At 39.8% G+C, this 27,133-nt stretch overlaps 1 protein-coding gene across 2 annotated transcripts; it reads right to left on the minus strand.

Moving 5' to 3' along the window:
* On the minus strand, positions 1-26,568 carry LOC122834624 (sodium-dependent neutral amino acid transporter SLC6A17-like). 2 transcript variants are annotated; one of them, XM_044123209.1, is made up of 12 exons: positions 26,317-26,443; positions 20,456-20,927; positions 17,388-17,545; positions 15,086-15,212; positions 10,445-10,626; positions 10,262-10,372; positions 9,940-10,181; positions 8,852-9,044; positions 8,580-8,772; positions 8,152-8,311; positions 7,143-7,305; positions 1-5,098 (listed from the first exon to the last, which is right to left on the minus strand). In XM_044123209.1, exons 2-12 carry the CDS (start codon positions 20,736-20,738, stop codon positions 4,673-4,675), a joined length of 2,238 nt encoding a protein of 745 aa, XP_043979144.1. In that variant the 5' UTR covers positions 20,739-20,927; positions 26,317-26,443; the 3' UTR covers positions 1-4,672. The 2 variants fall into 2 exon arrangements, with proteins under 2 accessions (XP_043979144.1, XP_043979145.1); XM_044123210.1 differs by lacking the exon at positions 20,456-20,927 and having other exon boundaries at positions 26,317-26,568.
* Positions 26,569-27,133: the final 565 nt, after the last annotated feature.

Consider the following 27,133-nt stretch of genomic DNA (forward strand, 5'->3'; position numbering starts at 1 on the left):
TTAGTCGGGACAATTGTGTTTTAAAATCTTTTATGAAGAGGTCTGTTACATGTGTGCTAAGGAGAGACGTCCCAAGTAGAACCTGTTGATTCATTCCGTCTGTAAAATTAAGAAACTCTGGTCCAGAAGACTTTTCTCCAAAGGTGTCTTGTGAATCCTGTGAATGAGTGGGTGAGCAGAGAGGGAGGGAAAGAGGAAGGGAACCAGTCGCTCCGTCTTCAGTCGATGTATCAGCTTGTTTTGGAGCGTGTTGCTCCTGATACGCAGAGGGTTCCATCCTAGTCAGACATCCTTGAGCCTTGTTGTTGTTGTTGTCCTTGTTGATAAAATAAAAAAGGTTTGCAGTGAGTATCTTTATCCCATGTTTATTAAGATTGCGTCCGCCTCTTCCAAAAAAGGTGAAAGCGCTGCCAATAGATCCAGAGGTTGTCGATGAAGGTCACTGAGCTGGCAGAGCAGGTTTTAATCAGCCATTTGTTTATCACGCCCAGCCTGGAGTGTTTTTCATCTCCCCATTGAGGTGATGGAATTGGACCACTGAGAAATAACTTCATTTTTAATTTTCCCATAGTGTTCAGAAGAATATTAAAATCCTTTTTCAGAATCTCAGATTTCTGCGTTGCCAGATCGTTGGCTCCAACATGCACAACTAAACACTCAATATCTGGCTGATTGGTGGTTAGAGAGAGAACTTTGCGAGTTAAATCAGACACAGTGTCACCGGGAAAAGAAATCACTCTGGTTTTCTTGGGATTGCAAACGTGACTGATTCATCTCCAACAATAAGCACTTTTGGCGTACCTTTCGTTTTCCTGGTGGTCGCTTTGTCCTTTAGGGCCTGGGGGGTGGATGTGTTGGTCTTGCCTCATTGTTGATGTTTGAAAGTGAGGTTTCACTCAGAGGCTCAGGCTGGAGTGCAGAAAATCTGTTTTTCAGTGGGATTCCCAAAGTGTCAGAATGTTTTGAGGTTTGGGCTGGTCGCTCTGTCCTTGGGAACGGAGTCGGTGGAGCTGTTTTGGTTGCAGCTGCTTGTTTGTTTTTCTTCGGTGGAGCAGGTGTTGAAGTTGAAGGTGGGTTTCGGCTCAGAGCCGGCCACGCCGATTTGTCCGGGTGAGGGGTTCTCCCTGTCAGTCGTCTCATCGGATCTGCAGTGTGAGACTTTTGCTTCGGCTTGGCGCCCAGAGCGTTCCAGGGTGGGCTGCTTGATGCGAGGCGTACGACCTCTCCGTCGTTTTGAGGAAGAGTTGTCTCATTTCCACAGTTATTTAATTTACCACACTAGTGATTTAAAAGTGTTTTCTCGTTTTGATCAGATTTGTTTTAATTAGTCAATGAGTGCAGCTCCAAAAACTACAAAAGCTAATTTCTTCCCAGCTGTAGTGACCCATTATGGCCACAGGTTGGATGTAAAAAGAAACAAACACAGCATTGGTACGTTTGCTCTTTATTTACATTTTATATAGCTATGTTTCTAAGTTTTACACCACTTGTAAATCATTCATCCATACGACTGAGGAGAAACAAAGAGAGTCTGTAAAGGGATGTTTCTAAAGTGTCTCCAGTACAGAAAACACCTGAAGTGTGAGCCCAGTAAGGCCCTGCACACACCAGTCTAACTCTACACAAACACACACATGTATAAATATAAACCTACACACACACACACACACACACACACATTCAAGTCTTAATTTCTTACAGTGTGTCCTTTCAGCCACAGTTGATGTGCTGTTAAAATGACAAGATATTGCTTTTACACTGACCTTAAATTTAGTGCTATAGTTAATAAAATAAACACCAACTTTATTTGCTTTCTGGTGAACAAAGTGCTTCAGTCACATTCATTTTTTGTTTTACCTTTTGTCACTTGCTAAGATGTTGCTATACTTCACATGAATAAAAACCTTCAAAATAGTTTGGTGATTTGGATGCTTACATCACACACACACGCGCACACGCACACCCACACACGCACACCTACACACACACACACACACAGCAGGAGGAATTTGACTCATGTGAAGTAAAACTACACACAAAAACACGACGCAGGGTTTACAGCCGCGCCAGCAGTCACATGAGATTGATCACAAACCATAAAATATTTTTGACAAGATGAAAATGAGACTGTTGCTGTTTCTTGACCCACCACTAGGTGGCAGAACATTTCAATACCTGTTGAGAAAGAACCCCTCTGTCATATTTACTCTTACTCCTATTATTCTTCCAATCCAAAGGCTTCTTTGCTACTGGGTTAAAATTTAGAAATGACTTACATTTTTTTGAGACTATTTGACTGCTTGTGTGGCTGAAACCCCGTGGACAAGTGGTGAATATCGGTGCCTCACACGGCCCACCGTATGTGACGAAACCTCAACAGCGTTAATATCCAGCAGCATTTTCCAGAGCTAATAACAACAAGCAACACCAAAAATAACACGGACAAATGCTTAAATACACAGAAGCCTCAAACAAAATGAAAATATATATCCTATGTTCTCATCTCTGTTCATCGTCGCTCAAATATAACAGCAAATATACGGCATAATAAAATAAATAGTCCATTTATAATTTAACACCTGTGTTTTGAATATTGTATAGAAAAATAAATAAATGTGCAACATGAACTAAGATGTGCTTTATTTTAACAATTAATTCATATCAGTGTGTAGAAAAAAATTAAAAACTTTAACATCAGTACAATGGTCACAACTGTACCTAAATGTAATTAAACTAAACAGGTTTAATATTCTACAAATATACAGAAGACTGCATGTTCGTGCTTGTAATGGTTGTGCAGCTGAACCGTCTAAGGCTTTCTGCAGTTCATGCTATTAGCTGGCAGCTTAATGTTATTTGGGCTTTAACATTGCAGGTTCCTCTGTGTTTTGGTCCATTTTTTACAATGTTATTCCTTATGATTTATCATTTTTAGTTTGTGCTTTTATTTTTCGTTTCACATTCGACCTCTGTGCTGTTTGGGACGTACAGGACCCTCCACAGATACTGGCATGCCTGGAAAATGTGGGTACTAAAGCCTTAAAATAAACAGCTGTTATGGAGTCTTGGCAACATCTGTATTGATGTTTATTTATATCTGATGTTTCACTAAGGCTGTCCTGTATTTAGTTAATTCCTTTAATGTTAGTTTATTAGTTTTTTCTTGTGTTCTGCTCTCTGTATTTTGGTTTAGATTCATATCCTGTGCTCAGTAGATCATTTTGTGCTCTTGTTCAGCTTCCTGTGTTTACTTCTGTATTCAACGTTCACGTTCCCTCAGTTTATATAATCAGGTTTTTTCTCCCACCTGCATCACATTCTCCTGATTCGTCACACCTGGCGTCGCTCATTAACCCTCCATGGTGGAAAAACCTCTCAGCTTCTTACCAGATTCTCCTGATTGCCATCATGTTTTTTCTGCCTTCACTCCGTTTTTCTTGGTTCTCTTGTTTTCTTAAATATTCTCTTTAATTAACTCTATAACCATCACCGTGATGCTGCCACTTTGAGGTTTGCATTCGGGTCCAACTACAAATCACAGCACCTCTGTGTCATGTCAAATTTATATCGAAATTAAAGTTTTTAGACACTTTGATCAAGAAATTTATTGCAAAAAAATTGCAATAAATTACCAATAATGACAGCACACACGATTATTTTCTAGAGGTAATGATTTTGCGCACGCTGAAAAAGTTTACAGGAACCGAAGAATTATTTTCTCAAAGATTTTTTTTTTTTTTGTAAAATCAAGTTGCTACAATAGAGATTTAAAAATGTTGTAGCTTTTCACACATCTTTACCAGGGAAGCCAGGAAGTGGAAAGGAAGATGTTGTCAGTGATAGTAGTCCATTTTGAATTGTGCGTCTCTTTACCAATAAGACAATTACAATCAGTGATTTACTTGTGGACATAAATTGTAAATATACACGTGTGATTTTCTAGCATCAATCAAACTTCAGATTAGCGTTAAGTTAACAGGAAAATATTGTGCCTTTCTTCCACACACATAAAACATACCAAACAGGTTTGTGTTCCAGTCTCATGAGAATAAAATAAAATTAACAAAATAAACTTTTACTCCAACTCAACACGTGAGTCTCACATTCTCTGCCTGAATTCAAGTGTTTTGTTGTTTTTACTCTTTGGTGGAGAATCTAAAACGATTAACTTCTACATAATGTGAAACGTGTGTGTGTGTGTGTGTGTGATGGAGAATGACATTGGTGCTTTAATCTCCACGTAGTAAAATCTACAGGCTTCTCTAACGCTACATCAATATTTACAGACGGAACAAAGATTGCTACATAAAATCCTGAAGCTTTGGGTTTGAATGAAACAGATTTGTACATCTTTACAGCAGCCTTATATTAATATCACACAGACACACATTCAGAAAACTAAGTGTAGTTTGTTTTTAGATGTTTTTTTGTGTGTGTTCATTTTAGACTCACTGCATATTGGACTAACAATACCTTGTTTTACCCAGTCTATGGCTTCAATCTGATCAAAAAGCAAAAAGAAAACTGTGTTTTGAAGGGTATACTCTATAGGAAAACCTACATTTTCTGTGTTGTACACGCTTCAAATCGCTGTTTTGAAGGTTTTGTAATATCAGCAGGGAAAAGGCTGGAAACTAAACTGCATGTTGGATTGGTTTTAGTAAGAGGAAAGTCAAGAGTCTGACTCTGGTGTGAGAGGTGTGAGAGGTGTGAGAGGTGTAGGCGGCGTTGTTGGTGTCGTGGGACTTATCGCAGCGTTTTGGTAGCTCGTACCGTAGCAGACATTTGGAGACAGAGAGTTGGGATCCACAGATTTGTTCCCTGCAGGAGTCACGTAGGGTTTGCGGGCTACACCTGACAACGGCGTGTCGCCGGGCTTGGCACCGAGGATGAATCTGGCCTCGTCCTGCTCCTCAAGGTTGGAGATGTCTTTCATCATGGTTTTACGGTAGGAGACAGACAGCTTGTTGGAGCCGTCTGACATCAAGTTGAAGTGGCGTGCGATGAAGACGATTGGGAGAGGAAGCATGGCCACTATGATGAGAGCGAAGCACATGGCCAGAGCCCAGGGCGGGTAGCTTTGGAAACGTTCCTGAGCCTGCAGGGATAGACATGTACAGCTTCAAATAAACACAAGGAGAAATATTTACACTTCTAAAGATAGAACAGCTCCACTTCGTGTCATAATCCTAAAACTTTTCTCATTTCATTAATTTACAGCCTTTTACTACAATGTATTTTTTGGGAAAGACACAAAAAGAAGCACAGCATTGGGCGTGCTGTGGTGGCGTAGGGCATAACGCGACCCACATATGGAGGCTTCAGTCCTCAAAGCGGCCATCGCAGGTTCGATTCCCGGACCCGGCGACATTTACCGCATGTCTTCCCCTCTCTCCATCCCCGTTTCCTGTCAGCCTACTGCCATATAAGGGACACTAGAGCCCACAAAAAGACCCCCTGGTGGGTCCTTTTGTGGGCACACAATTGTAAACCGGTACAAAAAGGATGCATACTTTTCAAAAATCTTTTACAAATAAAAACCTGTAAAGTTATCGGTTACCAAGTCATTTCAGTTTGTTTCTGTCACACTAATCTATGATAAAGTTCCTCCAGAGTGCTATAGAAAGCACTCCTAGTGCAGATTCAGTTATGCTCCAACAAAAAAAATCAATCCAGTGAGTCATCCATGTTTATTGTTCTCCTCTGTTAACTCTTTCTATTCTTAACATCCACTTCATGAATAATTTCTTACTCCTCCTTCTTTTCAAATGATCATCATGGCTGGTTTGGCCACCGCTCTCATACGCAACTCTGCCTGATTCTCATCTCCCTTCAGCTTTCCATCTGGGATTTCTGCCATTCAACTGGAATCAGCGAATAGAAAGCAAAGTTGTAAATGATGCCATTAGATTTTCTGTGTTGCTTTAGAATTACAGGCTGCCTGTAGTTTTAGCAACAGCAGCAAAGGATGTGTCTGTTTTGGGCACAGACACATTGAATTAACATTAACATAATTGTGTAAAATTTTTAACTTCAACAGAGTCCACGCCCCCAGGAAGGAAATGTTTCTCAATAGCAAAGAGCACAGACACTATTTACGAAGAAAAGCATAAAACAAGGGGATGGTTTTTACCAGGAAATGTCTTGGCAAGTTCTATCAATGACATTCAGTTCCTTATTTGGAGCATTCTTCCTAAAGCCACCAGTCAGGAGACTCCAACAAGATTCATTAGCTTGAAGATTTGCGGACTTTGCGTTTGCATGAAAGTCTCACCTGCCTCAACCTTTCACAGAACAGCTAAACAACAATTAACAGCTTGAGGAACCTCTCTCACTATTGCCAAGGCACTGACCCAAACACCAAACCACAGCAACCAACAAAAAGCGTAACTGGAGTCTAATAACACCAGTAGTTTTCTTACTGTTGGTGATCTCTGGAACAGAATAAAAGCTTTTTGTCAACCATTATCGATGAAGCAGCTTTGGTCTCTTAATAGAGATTTTCTTGGGTTAGAAACAGAAACACATAGTCATGAAGTGGTTGTTGTAGGTCAGTGGTGCCCAAGGTCGGTTCTTGAGGGCCAACATCCTGCATGTTTTAGTTCGGTTAGACCAGGGGGGGGCACTCCTGGTCCTCGAGGGCCGGTGTCCTGCAACTCTTAGACGTCTCCCTGGTCCAACACACCTGAATCTAACAGCTGAATCACCTCCCAAGTGCAGTCAGGTTCTCCAAAGTCCTGCTAATGACCTCATTATTTGACTCAGGTGTGTTGAAGTAGAGATACATCTAACGTTGCAGGAAACCGGCCCTCGAGGTCCAGGAGTGCCCACCCCTGGGTTAGACCCAGGTTAGGTGCAAAAATGAGTTTAATGACATCCTAAGGTACAACCAAGCCAGGAACCGCAGGTGAGCAACACGAACAGGAACTCTGCAAGGCCACAGTGGTATGATGATGGCACACGGCTTGACAAGACAGCAAATGCAGAAAAGACTAGGATCGGACCGGGAACAGGGAATACAGGTGAGCTTTAATACATGACGGATGAATCAGGGGAAGGAGAGGCAGCTGGGAAAACACAGGGACTAAATTAACTGAAAAAACTCACAGAAAACCTCCAACCCCCCACACATATAAACTGACCAGGTCTTGAACCCAGGCGTTGTATCCAGGTGGGCTGATGGCCATCTCTATGACTGTGGCTGAGATGAGGACGATGAGACAAAGAGGAGAGACGTACTTCCACAGGTAGAAGTAGATTATAGACGGTCGAAAACCCAACATGTCCTCCAAGTCTTGCATGAAGCTGACAAAAAGATGACAGCAGCAATTACACAAGACAAGCAACACAAAGTTACTTCAAAAACATTAGGACCCTTTTTGACCACATTTTCTTATTTAATAACAAGAGTCTTAAAGTTTTTATTTACTTGTACGGCACTTTGTTGGAAATATGCTATATAAATAATTTTGACCTTTGACCTTGAACTTAAATCTGCTTGCATTGGAAGTTTTCATAATATACTGACACAAAGTGGAGCGTCATTTTAAAGGTTATTAGAAATAAAATCAGAAAAATGTGGCATGTATTTATATCTGACAAATCTACATTTTATAAAATAAATAGCGCAAATAAAATAAAATGTAGGCAATGACAAAAAACTACAAAAGCCAATTATTGGTGACAGTGACCATCGAGACAAGGATATTTTTACATATTTACCCTTGTAAAAAAAAAAAAACCTCTGGCAAATTCAGATTAGATGGTCAATGGCATTTTTAAAGCTTTACCAAAGATTATAAGCAGGATTTAGGTCTGGGCTTTGACTAGGCTATCCCACTGTAATTCTGGGTTGTTGTCCTGCTAGAAGGTAAAACTTAAAACTTTTGCAACCTCTACATGGTTTTCTTTCTGGATTATCCTGTATTTACCTCCATCAAATTGCACTTTAGGGGTATCCAAGCAAGGAATTGCAAAATTACTGAATTTTATTTCTAAAAAATTTTTATTTATGTCATTATTATGCTATACTTTGCGATAAAATCCTAAAAGAGTGCTAGAACGTTTTGGCTGTAACATAACCTTAAGTCAGTCAGTGTGTATAAATACTTTTGTAAAGCACTTTCTGTAATCACACACTCACAGCCTTACCGTTTAGTGCCGTAAATCCAAGCGACAGACACATTTTCCAGGATCACTACAACAGTGAGGGGCAAACCGGCTGAGTAATCATCAAACATGGTGACGAAATAATTTCCTGAACGCTGAACAAACAACAACCCACAGAGGAAGGCCACAACGCAGCAGCCCACTGAAAAAAACAACAACACACAGACAAGAGGAAACATTAGAGCTATTCTGAGAGGAATGTGGAAAAATATCAACACTGGTTTCCAGCCCATTACTGGTTCCAAATCCTATTAATGCTTTACCATTCAATACACGTGAAGCGTTGATACAAAGCTTAATGCAGGCTATTCCCGGATGTATTTTAATCAATCATAAGTGCTGAGTTCAGAGTTTGTGAGAGAGTAGGAGGGGAGCTGGGACAGGAAGTTGGTGGGGAGAGCTGGGAGTACCTGTGAAAAGCTCTTTCTGAACTTTGTAGGCGTCAAGGACGGGTGTGGTGATGCCAGTCATGGTGCCAATCATGCTGCCCAAGCCAAGGTTGATTAGCATGAAAAAGAACATTACAGACCAGAAAGGGGATGCTGGGAAATGGGTCATGGCCTCCGTGAAGGCGATGAAGGCCAGGCCAGTGCCCTGAACGGCCTACAGAGAGACGATCCAGGCAATGAGATGCTGTTCATGCTGTGGGTCAGAAGATTGTCAGTGTGTCATAAACACTCACCTTGTTGAGTTCGTCCTCCAGGACACAGGGCTCCAGACCCAGCTTGGCAAAGCCGTCCTCCTTTACCGTCTTGATGATGCTGTACACGTCAGCGTAGTCTGATGGGGTGAGATGGGAAAAGTTCACGTGAGGAGGAATGAGATCGTGACTCAGGACGTTGGAGTTGAGGTATCCCAGGATCTTTTCTCCATTTCTACAGACATTGAAAAGTAGAACAATAATGTAGCAAACATACAGCTAATGACAGATATGAAGCTCAACAAGAACTAGCCACACCTGGACAGAAAATATGTTTTCAGTCCAGATGACAAAAGCCAATGATTGGTTTTTGTCAATTATTGACAAAAGAAAACCCAAACCCTCAAAGAACACCTTGTTTGTACCAAACACGAAGAAATCTTTAATGAAGTCTTAGAAAAATGATCAATAACAGGCTATTCATTATATTTGTAAAGCATTTTAAAGTCTGTAACAGGGATTTTATTTACAAGTAATGGATTAGAGTTACTTTTCTATTCTTATACAATCTTTTCTGAACATTTTTTTTCCATACTGTGCTGTTTAAGCAGTATGGACTGATGTTGAGCTTAACTGGGGAACATAGAAAATGTAATTTTGTTAAATTACTGGCTGTTCAATTTTGTGCGCCGTTGCCTGTGTATTTTGTTAAAATATGCATTGATATATTGTTATGTGGATTGTTGGGCTGCATTGTTGCTTTACTTGGTGTATTTTTATTTATTTGTGTATTATTGAACGGTGTGTTGCAACAGACCAATATGATCAAAATCAAAAGTACAGTGCAAGTGGATTCTATTCCAGATAATACTTTGTAAATATTTATTTATCAAAAACGTTTCTGTGTTCAATTCAGCATGGAGCACAAACACAATTCTTTTTTCTTTTTTTTTAGTTTCTACAAAAATTAAGTACCCAACCAGCATACTGCAACAGCAAATTGAAAATTAGTTAGCTTAAGCAGCTAAATAATGTCTGGAAATCACAACAAAACGTTTTTATGTGACGTAATCGAAACATTGTGTTCATATTCCGGTTTTTCTTTCGCTGAGAGTGAGTGTTGGACTTACTCTGCAACACATTTTTCATTCATGATGTTGGCCTTGAACCCCAGCACGGCGAACACTACCAGCGTGGCCAGAATTGAGGTGAAGAAGTTGATGAAGGAGACGAGCACAGCGTCGAAGTGGCAGTTGTTGTCTATTTTGTTGTAACTGGAGAAAGCTATGACGCCTCCGAACCCCAAACCCAGAGCAAAGAACACCTGAGTGGCTGCTTCCCTCCAAATCTGCGGCTCCAGCATCTTCTCCAGCTGAGAGACGAGGCGTGATTATTAGGAGCTACTTGACCGGTGGGTAGTTTCTGGAGGTAACATCATTTAATCAGGCTCACCTTTGGAGTAAACATGTGAGCGATCCCATCTACTGATCCTTTGAGCATTAAACCTCTGACCAGGAAGCAGAAGAGCACCACATACGGGAAAAGAGAGCTGAAGTACATCACCTGCAGAAGAAAAATGCACTCTATGAAATGAAGAACATTGAAGTTTTCTAATGTCTTCTCCATTCCCACTACCTTCCCAGAAGAGGCGATTCCTTTAATGACAGCAAGGCAGACAATTATCCAGGCCACCAGCAGAGATAAGGTCATTTTGATGTTGAGGCCGCCGCTCTCTGCGATAGTGCTGGTCGTGTTCAGAGTCTGTCGGTACCAGAAATATGTAGTGGCTGAGCTTTTGTCACACTCTGGCTCCACAACTGGACACAGCAAGGGGAGAATGAGAAGTTTTAAAAGCTATTTGGAAAAGAAACAGGTGTGGAAATAGAAGATGGTTTGTTTCTGATGAAAAAAGCCGAGGAGAGGATGGATAATTGAAAATATATTGTAGCTGGGTATGTTTGCTCATGTTTCAATTTACCATCCAGCATAGTTAACACCTCTCAGAGATACACAAGGTCATCAGTGGCTTAACATGCAGAGCATGAACCACCAGAGATTGCTTTCATTCCACACACATATTTATATTTCCCTATAATAATAAAATTAATTTGCAGTGTTGTCCAAATATATCTGTGCAAAAGCAAGTAAATATGTCCTTTACAGATTGTGCTGCCTTTTGTGAATTAAGGTGGACCAGCAAGGTTTGAAAATCGCACTAGAACGCCCCCTGGTGGACATTTTCTTATGTTTTGTGACGCTAAAAAAAAAAAAATCAGAAAATAGATCCAAGATGGAGGAACGTAACACCGAATAGGTCGTGGAATTCAGACAAGATTTGCTCGTAAGTATTGGTTAATTGTGAAAATAATAATTGTCTCTTTGTTTTATTTAACGGTGGTGTAAATAATTTGTATATTCTAGTCATTTAGGAAAATGTTTTTTTTTTTTTATTTTAGCTCGCAGCAAGAATGGCTTATTTGCAATGCTCGTTTGCTAATACTGAGCCTCAGGGGCGCTGCCAGGAATCTTGGGGCCCCTGACAAAAAATTAGATTGGGCCCCCTCACGCAGCTGCTGTTACAATTTTTTGAGTCGATTTGACCCATAAAAAGCATCACAATTTTAAAGGCTTACAACTGCCTTGCTTTCTTTGGTTCAGTACTGATACTAGTACAATATTTACTGCTCATGAATTTTACATCCAACAGTCTGCCAATAGTATACAAGTAGGTTGCTTAAATTTTTTCTATTAGTTTTAGATTACTGAAAAACCTCTCCCCACGAGCAGCAGTCAAAAGCAACGCGTAAAATATACATAAAGCAATCCAGACTTCTCAAAAATGCTGTTGTTGCATTTTATTCAAGCTGCAGCATACAACTTTAATAAAACATATATTTTCTCCATATTTGTTAAAGCTGTCACCATGTTGTGACAGTTTGTTATGAGACAGATAATCTGTGAAAACAATCAATCTCCTCCACCTGCTCCCTGAGCTCCTATTGCTGGCTAAAGTAATGCAAAGTTCTGACCAAAAACAACCAATCAGAACCAGGAGGAGGGTCTTAACGCTGTCAATCAACTTCATTCACTCACTGCTAAATGTGCTAATGGTGGAAAAACAACTTATCATTACAGGAAATCATTTATCTGCCGTTATTGGGAGCTATGCTAACTAGACTGAGCATTCACAACTAGCTGCAGCATAGCACAGAGCGAGGGGGAGGAAGGATGAGCAGCACCACATGAGATTGTGATTGACAGCACTAAAACTCTCCTCCTGCCACTGATTGGTTGTTTCTAGAGAGAAGGCAGAAGAAATAGATTTTTCACAGATTATCTATCATATGATACTGTCACAACATAATGACAGTTTTAACAAATATGTGAAAAAAATATTTATATAAAAGTCACATACTGCAGCTTTAATTTCACTAAGGAGAGAACGGGTCAGGAGGGCAGTGGGCAAGAGCTGCTGCTGACTGACTCATCTGTTAAGTGTGGTAAAAGGTACAAAGGACAAGTTCAATATAGGAATATGTTGGTAATTTTTTTCCTTAATTTACTAAATGTTAGTGAAATGGATGCAAACACAACCATTCAGCTAACTATGCTGAATGGTTGGTAATCTCACAGAGTCTTACACTCTTACCTTTCTTTCTCTCTCCCTCTCTATTTTTATTTTTTAAAACCTGATTTTATTACTTTTCTTAGCAGCATAGTAACAGCCACAGTCGTTCTTGTTTTCCATTCTGCTGCTGAACATCGTCACCGTCAAGCCTCCAAGCAGGAACGAACCATTTCATGCAAATCCAGGGGGGTTCAGGACAAATATGTGTTTTTTGGGTCTGGGAGTGGGAACGTTAAATTTGCACTGCTAAAAACAATCTTCAAAAACACAATATGATTAATTTTGTAATTGACAGGGCCCCTTTTTTTTAATTTCTATGAACAAAAAATAAATAAATAAATAGTGAAGGGCCCCCTGGCCTCCAAATCTGAGGCCATGGTCTTGAGCCGGAAAAGGGTAGAGTGCCTTCTCCGGGTCAGGGGGGGTGTCCTGCCCCAAGTGGAGGAGTTCAAGTATCTCGGGATCTTGTTCACGAATGGGGGAAGAAGGGAGCGGGAGATCGACAGGCGGATTGGCGCAGCGTCTGCCGTCAAGCGGGCGCTGTACCGGTCCGTCGTGGTGAAGAGAGAGCTGAGCCAAAAAGCGAAGCTCTCGATTTACCGGTCGATCTACGTTCCCACCCTCATCTATGGTCATGAGCTTTGGGTCATGACCAAAAGAACGAGATCACGGATACAAGCGGCTGAAATGGGTTTTCTCCGTAGGGTGGCTGGGCTCTCCCTTAGAGATAGGGTGAGAAGCTCAGTCATCCGGGAGGGTCTCAGAGTAGAGCCGCTGCTCCTTCACGTCGAGAGGGGCCAGTTGAGGTGGCTCGGGCATCTGGCCAGGATGCCTCCTGGACGCCTCCCTGGTGAGGTGTTCCGGGCACGTCCCACCGGGAGGAGACCCCGGGGAAGACCCAGGACACGCTGGAGGGACTATGTCTCTCGGCTGGCCTGGGAACGCCTTGGGATTCCTCCGGAGGAGCTGGAAGAAGTGGCTGGGGAGAGGGAAGTCTGGGCCTCCCTTCTGAAGTTGCTACCTCCGACCCGACCCCGGATAAGCGGAAGAAGATGGATGGATGGATGGATGGGCCCCCTGTCGGTCAGGCACCCCTGCTAAGCCTTGTATGTTACAGTTTATGATGACCAAAGTGATGGCAGGGGTCAGAGGCCACTTTTCAATAAACAAGTAAAAAAGAAAGAAGTTTGGTTATTGGCGCGTCGGTGTCTGGCTGCTGAAGAATCAAAAACATGAATACACTGTTTCTAAAACAAGAAGGTTCCACGTCAATGTTTGATGCATTTGATCAAGCCTAGTGTTTGTATTTGTGACACTAACTGGAGATTTGTCACCTGAAAGGATTGTGAAACATTAAATTTGCTGACGTTGCTTCTCGTTCTGAGCAGCTGAATCTATTTCCCCTGGTTTACGGTCAGTAGCCCAGCTTTGCTGAGTCATACCTGAGCTGGGTGTTTATTTGCTGCTCTTGTTTTTATTACCGCTAATCTATTGAACTTCTGAGTCCATTTGCCTTTCTGGTATTTTCCTGACAGAAAAATGCAAAGCTGTGACATTAAGCTTCTTACACCAGGGGTGTCTAATGCTGACTGTGCCTTGAGTCAAACAGGCTTCATGTTTACTCATGAAATGACCCTGTTTAGATAACTTAGATAAAAATTAACAGTAAAGGGATTGTCAATCAAGAGCCGTCTTGTTATTGAAGGGAAAACACTAAAATCAAACATAGCAACATTTAGAAAAATATCTTTTGCTTGTTTTGCACTTTATACCATGCGTGGCATCATTTCTTGTTTAGTTTTAGCTTTTAAGCTAACAAGGGGAATGGATTGCATAACGACTGTCTGATTTTTGTTGTTCTTCAAAAACAGTGATGTACACATTGAACTGAGTTTGTTGTGGTTGCAGAACCCACATTTATTTCCCTCCAGTGTATATAAAGGAAATTGACGTTGACATTGGTGTAAGCGCTACATAGCAGAGTGTGGGTGCAATTAATAATAGATGCATAAAGCACTGAAATGAGACAAATCTAATGTAACATTTTTAAAAAATTGAGAAAACCTAATTATTAGCTTTTGTTGCTAACTGTAGCTTGTTGAGCTGAATTATCTCACGTTCCCATTTTGAAACTTCAATGATTAAGTTGATGTTAATCATTGTGGAGTCCTTATAATGTGCAACTATAGTTCCATATTTTAAAAATCATGATATTTCAACATTTAAATGAAAAACTTATCAGTTTCAAATATTAGACAATAATTTAACTGTCTTCTCCTCTGCACTGACTAGTTCATTCTTAATTTTTAATTATTTATCATTTAGCATCTTTCTGTGCAACGACCACGTAATAACTGGCTTTATAGAGGCCGCTCTTTTAGTGACATTTGGTTTACTGTGGTAATAAAATCTGACTTTTATTATCCTTGTCAGAATTTCCTCTCCAACCCAGACACGACAATTTGATCATAAAATTCATATTCTGTGGTAACTACTGGAAGTCATGTGACTTCATTAGCGTCACTGTTTTTGCTCGCGTTTCTTCAGCTTTGCTCTGTTTCCGCTGTGTTTTCCACGACCTTCAAAACCCCTTTATGTCAGTGAAATACATATGTGTGTGTTTTAATGTGAGATTTGACGTCACTCACCGGCTATTGTCCCATTCTTTCTAATCGGACAGTCGCTCCATGGCAAAGGGTACTGGAAGGACTGGAAAAAGTAGAAGATGCTCCAACCAATGATGACGTTGTAGTAGAGACCTACAAAACCACAAACCTAGATAGATAGATAGATAGATAGATAGATAGATAGATAGATAGATAGATATTCAACATTTTAATGCAGAATAATAACTATGCAGTGCAAGAACAGCATTCAGTTGAGGCAGGAGGATGTAAACGTCCCAAGCTGCTGCCAGTCTTCCTTACAATCTTTCCAGCAAGGACATTCAGACTCTAAATAAGGTTGGGGAAAGCATGAATAATTAACGTCTTCTCTTTTCAGCAGCGATCTTCTCTGAGGTATTTATAGCCGCAACTTCACTGCTAGTCGTGCTACTCTGAATAAAGGCTGCCTTGCATTCTCAAACACATGAGTGACGTCCACAAACCACAGAGGGAGCTCCTATACGTACAGACACATGCGGCATGCAGGTATGTTGACCGTCTCTGGTAGCTGAGCACACTGTTGGTTTTCTATCGGTCATTTTCATATTTTAATCGTCTGGACTGGTTTCGCTTAACATGTGGAACTTGTCAAAAACTAATCAGTTGAGTTCACCGCCTTCCTCATAAGTTAACAGCAAGATTATGTAGAGAGCATACAGCGGTGAAAGTAGTTGACCAAATGTCCTGGAGCTCCAACTGGGTTGCTGGGAAACGTGGGAGGGCTCTGCCAGGGTTGCTAGGTAACGGCTCAGCGCCGCCCCTTGACTTAACAGTCGGGAGTTTCTGACGGCTCATTTTCCAGACATCAAAAAACTTTAACTTATTTCCAAAGCAGCTGGGTGTTTTATAATCGCTTGGGTTGTTTTTGAGAAACAGCTGAAACTGAAATGAAAGTATAAAAACATGCAAAAATGGGAATTTTGTATAAAACGTCCCCTTTAAGGACCACCTGCCCATAACCTACACATAAATAATATATATATATATATATATATATATATATATATATATATATATATATATATATATGTGGTAAGTAGGCAACAAAAGTTTGGAAGGCATTAGTTTGACCAAGAGAAGAAATGTTCTCTTAGCTACACATTATCTCAATGTTTCAAATATTTAGCATGCTAACTAAAGCTCATTATGTCAGAAATGTAGCTCTTAAATTTCATTGTCCAAAATTTTGAGCATGTTCTCTCCATCTTCTGGGTAAGTGATGACTTTAAATTTTCCTGTGGTGGGACTGGTTTCTCTGTGTTGTGATGGACTGTCATCCTGTTCGCTCGTAAGTCCAGTCGAGAAGATCCAAGACAATATTTCATCTTCCTAATCTCATTCCCGCTGCAACAACTTTGAGTTTTCTTCCTTTTTTGTTTTCATTGCCTTATAATCCTTCCAGGACCGATGGTGTAGCTGTTTGCTCCAGATAAGCAAACAACTGAGACTTTAGCTTTAACTCGGCCGCTCTCGCATGCTGATGATCTGATGATCAGTGTGACGACCCCTGCAGGTCTATTTGTGCTTTGTTCTGCAACACTAGTTACTGCGATAGAGAACACCTGGTGAGTCCCTCAGCAATTTAAAGCAGACAAAATTTACAATATTTGATTTACATGAAGGCACACGTGTTACAATTGAAACCATATATCTACATACACATTTTTTTCTCACTAAGTGAAGTTAAATCAGAGCAAACTTTTCTTAGTCTGAGTTATTGATACTATTTGCTAAATGTCAGAAAACTTAGATAGAACATTTTTTGTACTCCCTCCAAATAAGCACACTCCATGTCACTGATTGGACTGATCTTTATACCACACTACAGAAGCTTTGATCTTTAATTAAAAATAAAAAATTTTAAGATTTTTTTATGCATGGTGTTCCCCTTCATGAGGCTTTGAAGTGGTTCATTATGGCAGCTCCAAGCTCTTATTTTCCCCTTCAACTAAGAAAAGCAGTGAAGGACCAAATGCTCTTTATTTTATTTATTTGAAAACTAAATAATCGGTTATGGTTTTCTTCAATAATTTCATGTCTGGTTGCATAAAGCCTTCTTTCTTTTTTACCTTGGCTGTAAGTATTATAAATGCTTACTGATGCAGAAAAGGGACATGCTCATAAATCACACTGAGCTTTGTCTCGTTATACTTTCACAGCTGCACATTCAGCATTTGTTCCTCTTCAGGATTTAAGCGCTGATACGAAAACATAAACTCCCAAATCCTTATCATACATGCATCTGAATCATTCACTGTTGAAGAAAAAAGAAAAACATGGGTACCATCAGACTTGACATCCCAATCCCACCGAGACGTGGGCAGACGTAGTTCCATACTCCGATGCTCCCACGTCTTATCTTCTGACCCACAGCCAGCTCCAAGAAGAAGAGCGGGATGCCGATAATGAGGAGGAGGATGAAATAAGGGACCAAATATGCACCTGAAAGACAGAAAAATGTTTTTTTTTTTCCCACCATGGGGTCTTTTGTGGGCTCTAGTGTCCCTTATATGATAGTGGGAAGACATGTGGCAAACGTCGGCCGGGCCCGGGAATCGAACCCGCGACAGCCGTGCCGAGGACTCAAGGTCTCCAAATGTGGGTTGCACTATCCCCTACGCCACCACAGCACGCCCTGAAAAATGGGTTTTAAAAATTATTTATTCATTAAATTTCCCTGTTTGCTTAAAGGTGTGCTATTATGCTTTCTTTAACAGGTTAGTGTAGGTCTGTCTGCTACATAAAACATGTTTGTTACATTTTTTGTACAAAATAATTATTCAATAACAAGATTTTAGTCTGGTTAATTCTGCCTATTTTTAGCTCAGAATGAGATGTTTAAGGCCTCCTGTCACTTTAAATCCTATTAAGTTGCTGCCTATGACCCCAATTTAACCTTTACAGTCGCATGAGAAAACGTCTGCAAACAAACACGCACTTATTCAAATGTACGTATTTGAAAAGCAGAAGTAGGGCCTCCTGCCCAACCAACAAGAATGCAACAACTGACTTCTAGATGGGAAGGCAATAACAAACGCTTGTCTTTTTCAGTAGCCATTATACAACGTATACAGCAGTAAATCCAGCTGACCAAATGGACTGGAGCTCTGCTTAGGTTGCTAGGTAACGGCTCAGCGCCCACTGATTTTGGTTTTCGAAAGGCCAAATTTTTCAGAAACCAAAAATAACTTATTGCCATAAAAAAACTGAGTATTTTTTATTGCTCCGGTTGTTTTTAGAAACAGCTGAGACCCAAATAGAAGCAGAAAAATTTACAAAATGTGAAATTTACATAATAGGTCCTCTTTAACTGAATATATTTCCTCATCCTGAATTTAAAACAGAGTCAGCCCCCTCACCCCACACAGATGTTTTACACAACACAAGAAGTCAAACATGGAGAGAAAGAAGGAACAAAATGATGGACAATGTTTTAAAAAGGGAGATCGATGTATGAGAGGGGAAAAAGCACGATGGGACAGTAGAATACAGACAGTAAATTACACGTGAAAAATGGCGGCCAGCCAAGACTCCCAACCAGACCACTTTGAGGAAATAAATTGAGCCTATAGGCATTAAACTGTTTGCTTTCATTGTAAATCAGACAGAAGCAGCAGAGCTGAAAACAGTCGGGACAATTAAAGCATCAACCCGTCGGTCCGTTACGCCAAGATGTTGCTCCTGATAGTGAAAAGACACAGTTCACGCCTCCGGTTACATACATGCATCCCAAAGTAAAGCCTATAAAGTTACAGCGACACGTTTCCTCCAGCTCCTGTTTACAGGAGGATCGGTTCCGCCCAGTCCGGCCCGGCTCTGCCCGGCCCGGCCCGGCCCGGCCTGCCTGCCTGCCAGCTGTAGTAATCAATAGTGCGGCTATATTTAGACCTTTTCAGCACAATGCAGCTGCTCTCTTGGCAGTTCTGCTCTGAATGAAAGCGATGAGCCGCTTTTGATGGCTGAGCTCTGGGGTGAACTGCTGAATGACTTTCTTCAGCTTCACACAGGAACCAAGAAGCCAAGTAGCATACATCTGCAAATTATCTACATTTTAACATGAGTATTGCTTCAAAATATGATTTCCTTATGGATTATTAGAAGCAGTCAACATAGTTTTCCTAAAAAATTGAGATCTTCATCCAAAAATAATTATTTGATCAGATAGATTTGGAGGAGCAGAAAAAGAAAGAAAACTTAAATCAGGTCAACATCTCATCTTCCACAAATTAAGAGCTGCACTGCTCACTCGTCTGTTTTGATTTGTTTCCATACTCGTCTGCAAACCAACATCTTCAGGCATTGCTGAGGTTTGAAATATGTTGGTAATTAGAGCTTTATGCTCTGATGCCTCTTTGTAATTGACTTGCATTGTCATTTACTGCTGTTTGGTCACAGCGATTGCACTACATCTGCTCTGGATTGAATATCATAACACATATACAGAGCATCTCACGGCACTTCAGTTTTTCCACATTTTGCTATGCATTTTTGTTATATATTCACTGAAAATACTCCTAATTGTCTTTAGGTGTGTATGTGCGCACACCTAAAATATTAATTTTTTTACATTTACCTGAACTGTCTGGAAATGGAAAGTGGATATATTTAAATAAAAGTAACCTGAACTTGATGAAGCTACATTGAATTGAAATAAATTGAATGAAATCATTTGAACTGAACTTTATCTGAATTGCAGTTAACTGAGATGAACTGTGACCATAGATAAATACTAATAATCACATTCAGTCCACTGTTAGCTCATGAATTAAAACTGTTGTCCAAAGAAGACATTCTAGATAAAAGGGTAGAACAATTACCAAAATGTTCATAGCAGGTTAAAAAGGTTTTATTTCACATTATAAAACTGGGTTAGATGGACGACCTTGGCCTCTCTATCACTAGCATATTTTTATTTATAAGGACATATTAGAACGTCCTCCTTCGTATTTGTTTACGAATACGAAGGAGGACGTTCTCTACATTGTGAGAACTTATTTATAGTTTTTGTGACTGAAATCTGAACTGAACTTTGAAAGAAACATTTTCAGTTTTCAGCTCCATTTTCTTGAAGAAAATCGTGGCCCTAAAGCAGCAGCTGTGCTGTAACCTAAATGTTTTAAGGTTTTTCTTACTGATTTTGAAAAGAAATCATCTGCCTGTAAATGTTTTACTCAACTAATCTCTGAGTTAATTAGTTAATTGCGGTGTCACCTTTTTCTCTGACTGTTCTGCAAGGAGAGTTTTAATCTCAATTGGATTTTTCTGGTGAAACAAAGGTGAAGAACGAAAAGCAAAATCCTCCTTCCGCTGTGCTTCTCGTAAATCAGTGTTAACCGTTTTCGCCCTGCTCACCTCCTCCGTTCTTTTGGCAGAGGTACGGGAATCGCCAGACGTTTCCGAGCCCCACAGAGAAGCCCACCTGGGCCAGGATGTACTGCAGCTTGCTGTTCCACGCCGGCCGGCCGTCGTTCTCGGGAACTTCTATCTGAGGGATCTTCTTCCCTGCGGCCGCTCCCACATTCAGGGAGCTGCTCTTGTAATCGAAAGGCTCCTCGTGGGCGAGCAGGTCGGCCACCGACTCGGTGACGTGCTCATGGCTCTGCTCGCGCTGCACCACCTTGCCGGTCTTAGGCATCGGGGAGGCTGGGTGGGGTGGGGCGGTCCGGGAAGGGGCGTGGGGTTGGACAGAGAGAAAAAGAAAGAGGACAGAGAGGTAGCAACTGAGAGGAGGAGAGAAATTACTGACAGAAGAGGAGTGGGGAAAAGAGACGAATGGATGAAGATATGAGGAAGAGCCTGAAGGGTCCAGTACTTGGTTCCAGTTCTGGAGAATCAGAAACACAAAATGTGTTTCAAAAGCAGGAACAAATATAGTGGACAGATTGTTCAAATTCAACAACAAAACCTTTATGCTTCTTCTACCTTACTGTGGTCTTTGATTGTGACTTCAATTAGCTGCTACACTGTGAAGCATTTAGTTGTGTCTACTATCTTCTGCCCTTTAACATTTAGTGAGTTTTAGATTTTGAACCTAAATGTGAGTTTGTGAAACATAAATCCACAGTAGTAAAGTTGTGTTAACTTTTTATTACAAAACCTCAAAGAGTTGAATAAACTAGAGTTTTTAGGTTAGCAATTAAAACTTAATGAAAAAAGAAAAAGAAAAGAGTGGGAACCATTTCCCAGAATGCTTAGCGGCTTGTTTTTGTATCCTGAGACGTAAGCATGTTACATTGATCTGATTCGTGTGTGTTATTAAGGCAAATGTTTATTTTAACGCAATTTTCAGAAATTTTGCACATGTAATTTGAAACAAGACGTCAAATTATTTTAAGTTGATAATGAGCGAAAATAATAGAGATTAAATATTATTTTTAATTTAAATCGCAGCATTCAGTTAAAACTCACAATTCAAGATCAATGAACAAAGTTTAGACAACTTGTTTCTTGCTGTTGAATCAACTTCATGAACTTTAATTTCTGAGTTAAAGCAAAAGTCTATCTTCTCTTTGACTGAATTGGCATTTTCAAGGCAGCATATGGACTTTAATTTTCAAGTTAAACCACCTTCAAATGCTTTACAGTGTTACTGGTTATGCTAATGGTTCGCAAGTCATGAACTCAGTTCAGGGTAATTCTTCCTCTTGTGTAACGTTTTTGCTCCCAAAGTTTTCAATCCTGAAAATTGTTCTGTTTAATTTCCCTGCTTTGAAAAGCTTAGCTCCAGCGATGCTTTTTTTTTCACTCTGCAAATCCTCTAATCCTCTGGAGCATTGCAGCAACATGCTTCCCGGCCCCTTTTTCAGGGAACGATTGCTGTCATGCAAAAGTAGTGGAGGAGGTAAACATGATGCTTTGTGTGTTTTCCTGATCCACATCACATGCCTCCTCTGCTGGTTAATAAGCCTCTGGAACAAAACTGTAAACGTTGTACGATGTTTCATCAAAAGAAAGGAATGAAGGTAAGTATCTGCTGTGATTAAGATTTAATTCTGCCGTGAATTTTTCACTATGCTGGAAGCTTTTACAACAACAGAAGTGAATGTGAATCCCACATCCTGCTTCCCAACAGAAAAACATTTAATCAGAAATTAAAATAAGATCCTGTAGCAGAATCGTCCACCTTCCCCTGAAATCAATTTCTACAAAACCTTTCACTATGTGCCTTATTAAAAAAATAGAGAATTAAAAAATACCACAAAAAAAAAAACGGATTGAAAATGCTCCTTTTGTGTTCAAAATTACAATAAACGTTTCATAAATCTCCAACTTTATTGTACGTAAATAATCTCTGTTCAGTGAAAAATAATCAAGCAGAGTTCTAACCTGTTTAACATGTAAGATTTTAAAATACAGACAAAGAAATGCATTCTATACGTTTTTAAAACAACACAAACAAAAAAGAAATCCTTCAATCTTTGGCTACCAACACTTCAGCTCCAACAGCTTTTCCCATCAGGCACATGTGGCTTTCAGCAATATTTAGTAACAATAGTAAACACCTATTCACACTGACATGCAGATGTGGAAATCAAAAAGTGTTTAATGATCAGTTAAATCTTTTATTTTATTTTTTTACTTGTTTTGTGGTCTCGCTTTAATTTTATAGCCACCTTAAGTAGTAAGCCTTATGGCCACATCGCTACTGAATAAAATATGTTAAAAAAATAGAACACACTGTTTTAATTGTGGGAAATGTTAATGTATTTGTTTATAACTATAACAATTTACGTCACTGATTAAAAAGGCTTTCTATTTAATGTTACCTTTAAATTTGTCATCACTTTGTATTTATTGCTGTCTGCTCCTCTGTGTTTCTTTGAGTTTGTATTTTTTTAAATAATTTTTGTTCACTTTTATTTTTTTAGCATAGTCACAAATCTATTGAGCCACATATTCTTCATTTTGGTAGGCTTGGTCTTCCATAGACGTAAGAGGCAGACCTGAAATGCCCCACAAACCCTCTCAGCAGGAAGTTACATGTTTTGCAATGTGTTATTCTTTATAAAAACAGATTTCCTTTTTCCCCGTGTGAGTATGAGCTGCTGATGCAATAATCCACAAGTCATGGTAATCCTGGGCGCATTAACCAGAGCCCCTCCTCCCCTGTGCTGCTTTCCAACTTGTCATTCATTCCCTCTCTACAGTACACAAGACATGTAATGTGAACCACAGCTGCATCATCCTTTCAGCTGCAGGCTCACATCAGCTCACAGAACCAATAATCCTGCTGGAAAATAAAGCAAATCGACCCAGAATGGAAATGAACTCTGCCAGTGATGAGAGTCGAAGTTCCTCCTTATTCCCCCTTCATCGTTTATTAGCTCGTCCTTGAAATATGTCGACTTTTCTGATGCTTTCTTTCTTTGTGTGTGAAAATCCAAAGTTTCTATAAGTTAGACCAACACAACTCAACGTCTCCCAGTCACGTTATTTTTTTCTATTTCTTTTTTCAAAGATTACTCTTGCATTTAACTCCATCTATTTTCACATAATCTCCAACCAGCTTCTCCACCCCCATTGATGAGAAGCAGACCTACATCATTATGCTGCCACTACCATGTCCCTGCATGGGGTTGGCGTTAGGGCTGAAATGATTCATCAGATTCATTGTGATGAATCGATTATTGAAATAATCGGCAACTAATTTAGTGATCTATTAATCGTTAACTAAAATATGCAAAAGGCAATTTAAAAAAAAAACACGCAAAATATTCAGAGGAGTAATTAAACCAAAACTGTATAAACTTTTTTTTATAAATTTTAAATTTAAGATAAACAACACCTTCAACTGTACAAATATTTCATCCAAAACTCCCTAAGTGCCACCTGGCTCAAATTGACTAAATTAATCCTATGTTATTGAATTTTACTCAATAAAACGTTAACATTTAAAAGAAATGACTTGAACTGCTTGTTTGCATTTTTGATGTACTTCCAATATCGTATACAAAAGGTAATGTGGTTAAATGAGCAATCTGTAGAATGTGCCAATTTTTAAAATCTGCTTGATCTTCAGAATAATCGATATGATGATTGATTTCCATTTATGTATTTGGATTATTTGTGGTTCTTGTTTTCTGTCACATAATGGCTTTCTTCTTAGTTTTTCTATTCTTTTTCTCTGTTTCTTGTGTATTGTATTAGTTTTGTGCCCATTTGATCCATCTAACTTAAATTTTACTAACTAGTCACTTTTCTTCAACTTCTCTGCCCCCTATATGTTTCACGTGATTAGCATCATCTAGTAGTTCAATTAAAAATATGTTAATAATCCCAGAAGGAAATGAAATGGAGCTCATATTATACGATTTATTGAAAGAGTTGTTGTAGAGGCTGACAGCTGTGCAGGAGAAGGATCTCCTGTCATGACATTCAATCACCTCCCAGCAGCTAAAAGTTGATGTTCTCCAGAAGAACATCTGGATTTAAACTGAGAATAAATGTTAAGATGCACAGCTGTTTGTACTTTAGGTTCCATTTATGTTCCTGCTTTGATCAACTATGTTGTTTTTTCTTTTTTTTTTTTTACTTTAATCTTGCCATTTTAGTTTATTCTGTCCTTTTGTATTCTGGAAAGTGTTCTGTTATATTAGTTTTATTATTTTCTCTTTCATTTCTACTTTCTCTGTGTCTAATATTTGTTGGTTTCTGTCCTTCTGCTTCGCTTCCTGATTTCCATCAGCCTTTTCCTCTTATCTTAAATGACAATCAAATCTCCTCAATTGGAGTTTATTAAAGCTTTCTGCTGGTGTCAGTTTGGCTTTTTCTTTTTTTTTTACAAATTGTAAAGTGAAAGTGTTTGTTCCTCATCATTATTTTATCCATCAGGACCACAACAGTTTCAGTCAGACAGCAGACCTGCAGAGAAATCTTCATCTCATCCAAATTAAATTTTGCTATCACATATCAATAACATCCAGTAAGATGAGTGATAATTGGCAGCTTTCCGATAGGATCATGAAACTTGATCTGTTGTTTTGACAAAAACGTGCAGACAACTAAATGAGGATTCTTTTTAACTCATTTTATAGGGATTAAGAGCAGGGCGATTTTAATGTTTTGAGTTTTCTGCTCCTTATCAAGTACAGAAAATAAAATAAAAATAATATTTTTTTTTCCTATCAGTTGTTTTATTACAGTATATGCACAGATCAGATTTGGGAATCTTGTTCTGCAGATGTTTCTCCAGGGCTGCACCAAGCTTGACAGAGGCCGATAAAATAACTTCATTTGGAAAAATGAAACTTTATTGGAAATTATGGGAATTTATTGGGAACTTATTGGGAATTAACTGGAGAATGTTAGATATAAATATTTTGTCTTATCGTGGCCAGACACCAATGCCAAAACAATGAATATTCACCAATAGTTTAGTCAAAACGAACTTCACTGTATGCAGCAATTATTAAATATGTGGCCTCAGTTTTCCAGGTTTGTGCAAGTGATGGAGAAACGCGGTGCATGTAGGAGGCGTGGCCTCAAAACCCCTGCAGTGAGCAGAGAGCTGGGTGAATGTGACTGACTGTGTTATTGCATTAAACCTGCTTTCATTTTAGTCAACATTATAAAAAATAAACTTCACTTAACCATATTTAAGAACCCCTGGCTTGTTCAGCCAAGTTTGAATGTTTATCACTCCGTTTATTCCTGTTTAATTTATGCTAACTCCATAAATTAAGCTTTTCCTTGCTAATTCCCAAGGAAAGCATCCAAATTTGAAAATTTCATACCACAGTCTCCGGACTAGTTTACATTAATCGTTGATCCACTTTATGATTATAAACTCTGCCTCGCCAGAGGCTTTGAAACTTGCTGAATAAAGGCATTCATCCTGAATCTGGAACACAGAGAAACTGCTTCAAATCAGACACCTGAACGACCTAAACAGCGTCACACCGGAGCCCCGCTGAGCAGAGCAGCTGGCACATGTGCTGCAGCTGGGTGATATGTTTGCTCATCATGAGGGGAAGCATCGACTTCCAAACACAGCCAAGGTCAAGCACGTTTGTTTCCTGACCTCCGCCTAAAACAGCAGCGCGTTTTACTCCTCAGGGCGCTCAAATTTAGACAACTTAGTAAGATTCAAACATCAAAGTTTCTCTGCTGTTTTAATACAGGATACAAGAAATTCCCAACTGCGCCGAGAAGGCATGTCAACTTCTGCAGTGAACCGGTCTACATCATGCATTTATAAAATTAGCCCTGCTTACCGTGGGTATTTTTGCAGCGATGTCCTCCGATTAAAATGAACGCGGTGGTCGGATGATACACGGAGAGATGAATGAGCATATCCACAGAGCAGATTGGGCGAGTGTTTGGTCCAGACTGAGCGCTCACAGGACTCTGAGGACGGACGGAGCATCACATGCTGAGCTGAACATCTGACAGGCAGGGAGGAGAGTCCGGAGCGCACCGTGACGCACGAACACCGCTCATTATACGCCCTGACGGACCGACACCTGCCGCTCCCGCACTGGTTATCTGGACGCTAGGCTCCATCTCATCCATCCGAAGGGGGGAAACCGCGAGGATAAATAAAGAAAGTGAGCATTAATTGACGTGTTGAATTTTTCAGATTGGTCGGAATCTGATGAATACGACAGCAACTTTCACCTGTGTTGTAAAAATCACTCCTGGTAAACTTGGTTCTACCGTCAGAAGACAGTAAAGAGACCTTTACTGTCTTCTGACGGTAGACATTTAAAAATAAATCAATCTTTTTTTCTTTTCTTTTTTTTAATTAAAAACCCCCCTCAAATTCAGTGGTAGAATAACCCTTGTGTTGGGTTATGAGTTTCAACCGAATTTTGGGTCAATTTAACGCAACCTTTGGTTAGTTGCCATAATCCAATGTGTTGGGTGGAACCATCAACACAACCCAGGTGAGTTAAAACACCCCAGCGTTGGGTCGGTCCATATTTGACCGACCCTGGATTACAAATTGGTTGTTTTTGATCCAGAAGTTTTTACTGTGAGGTTACATACAGTGTTTTTATGTCTTCTAAACTAAATAAAACAATGGGTAAC

This window comes from Gambusia affinis, linkage group LG07 (assembly GCF_019740435.1).
Source record: "Gambusia affinis linkage group LG07, SWU_Gaff_1.0, whole genome shotgun sequence".
In the NCBI taxonomy this organism is placed as follows: Eukaryota; Metazoa; Chordata; class Actinopteri; order Cyprinodontiformes; family Poeciliidae; genus Gambusia; species Gambusia affinis.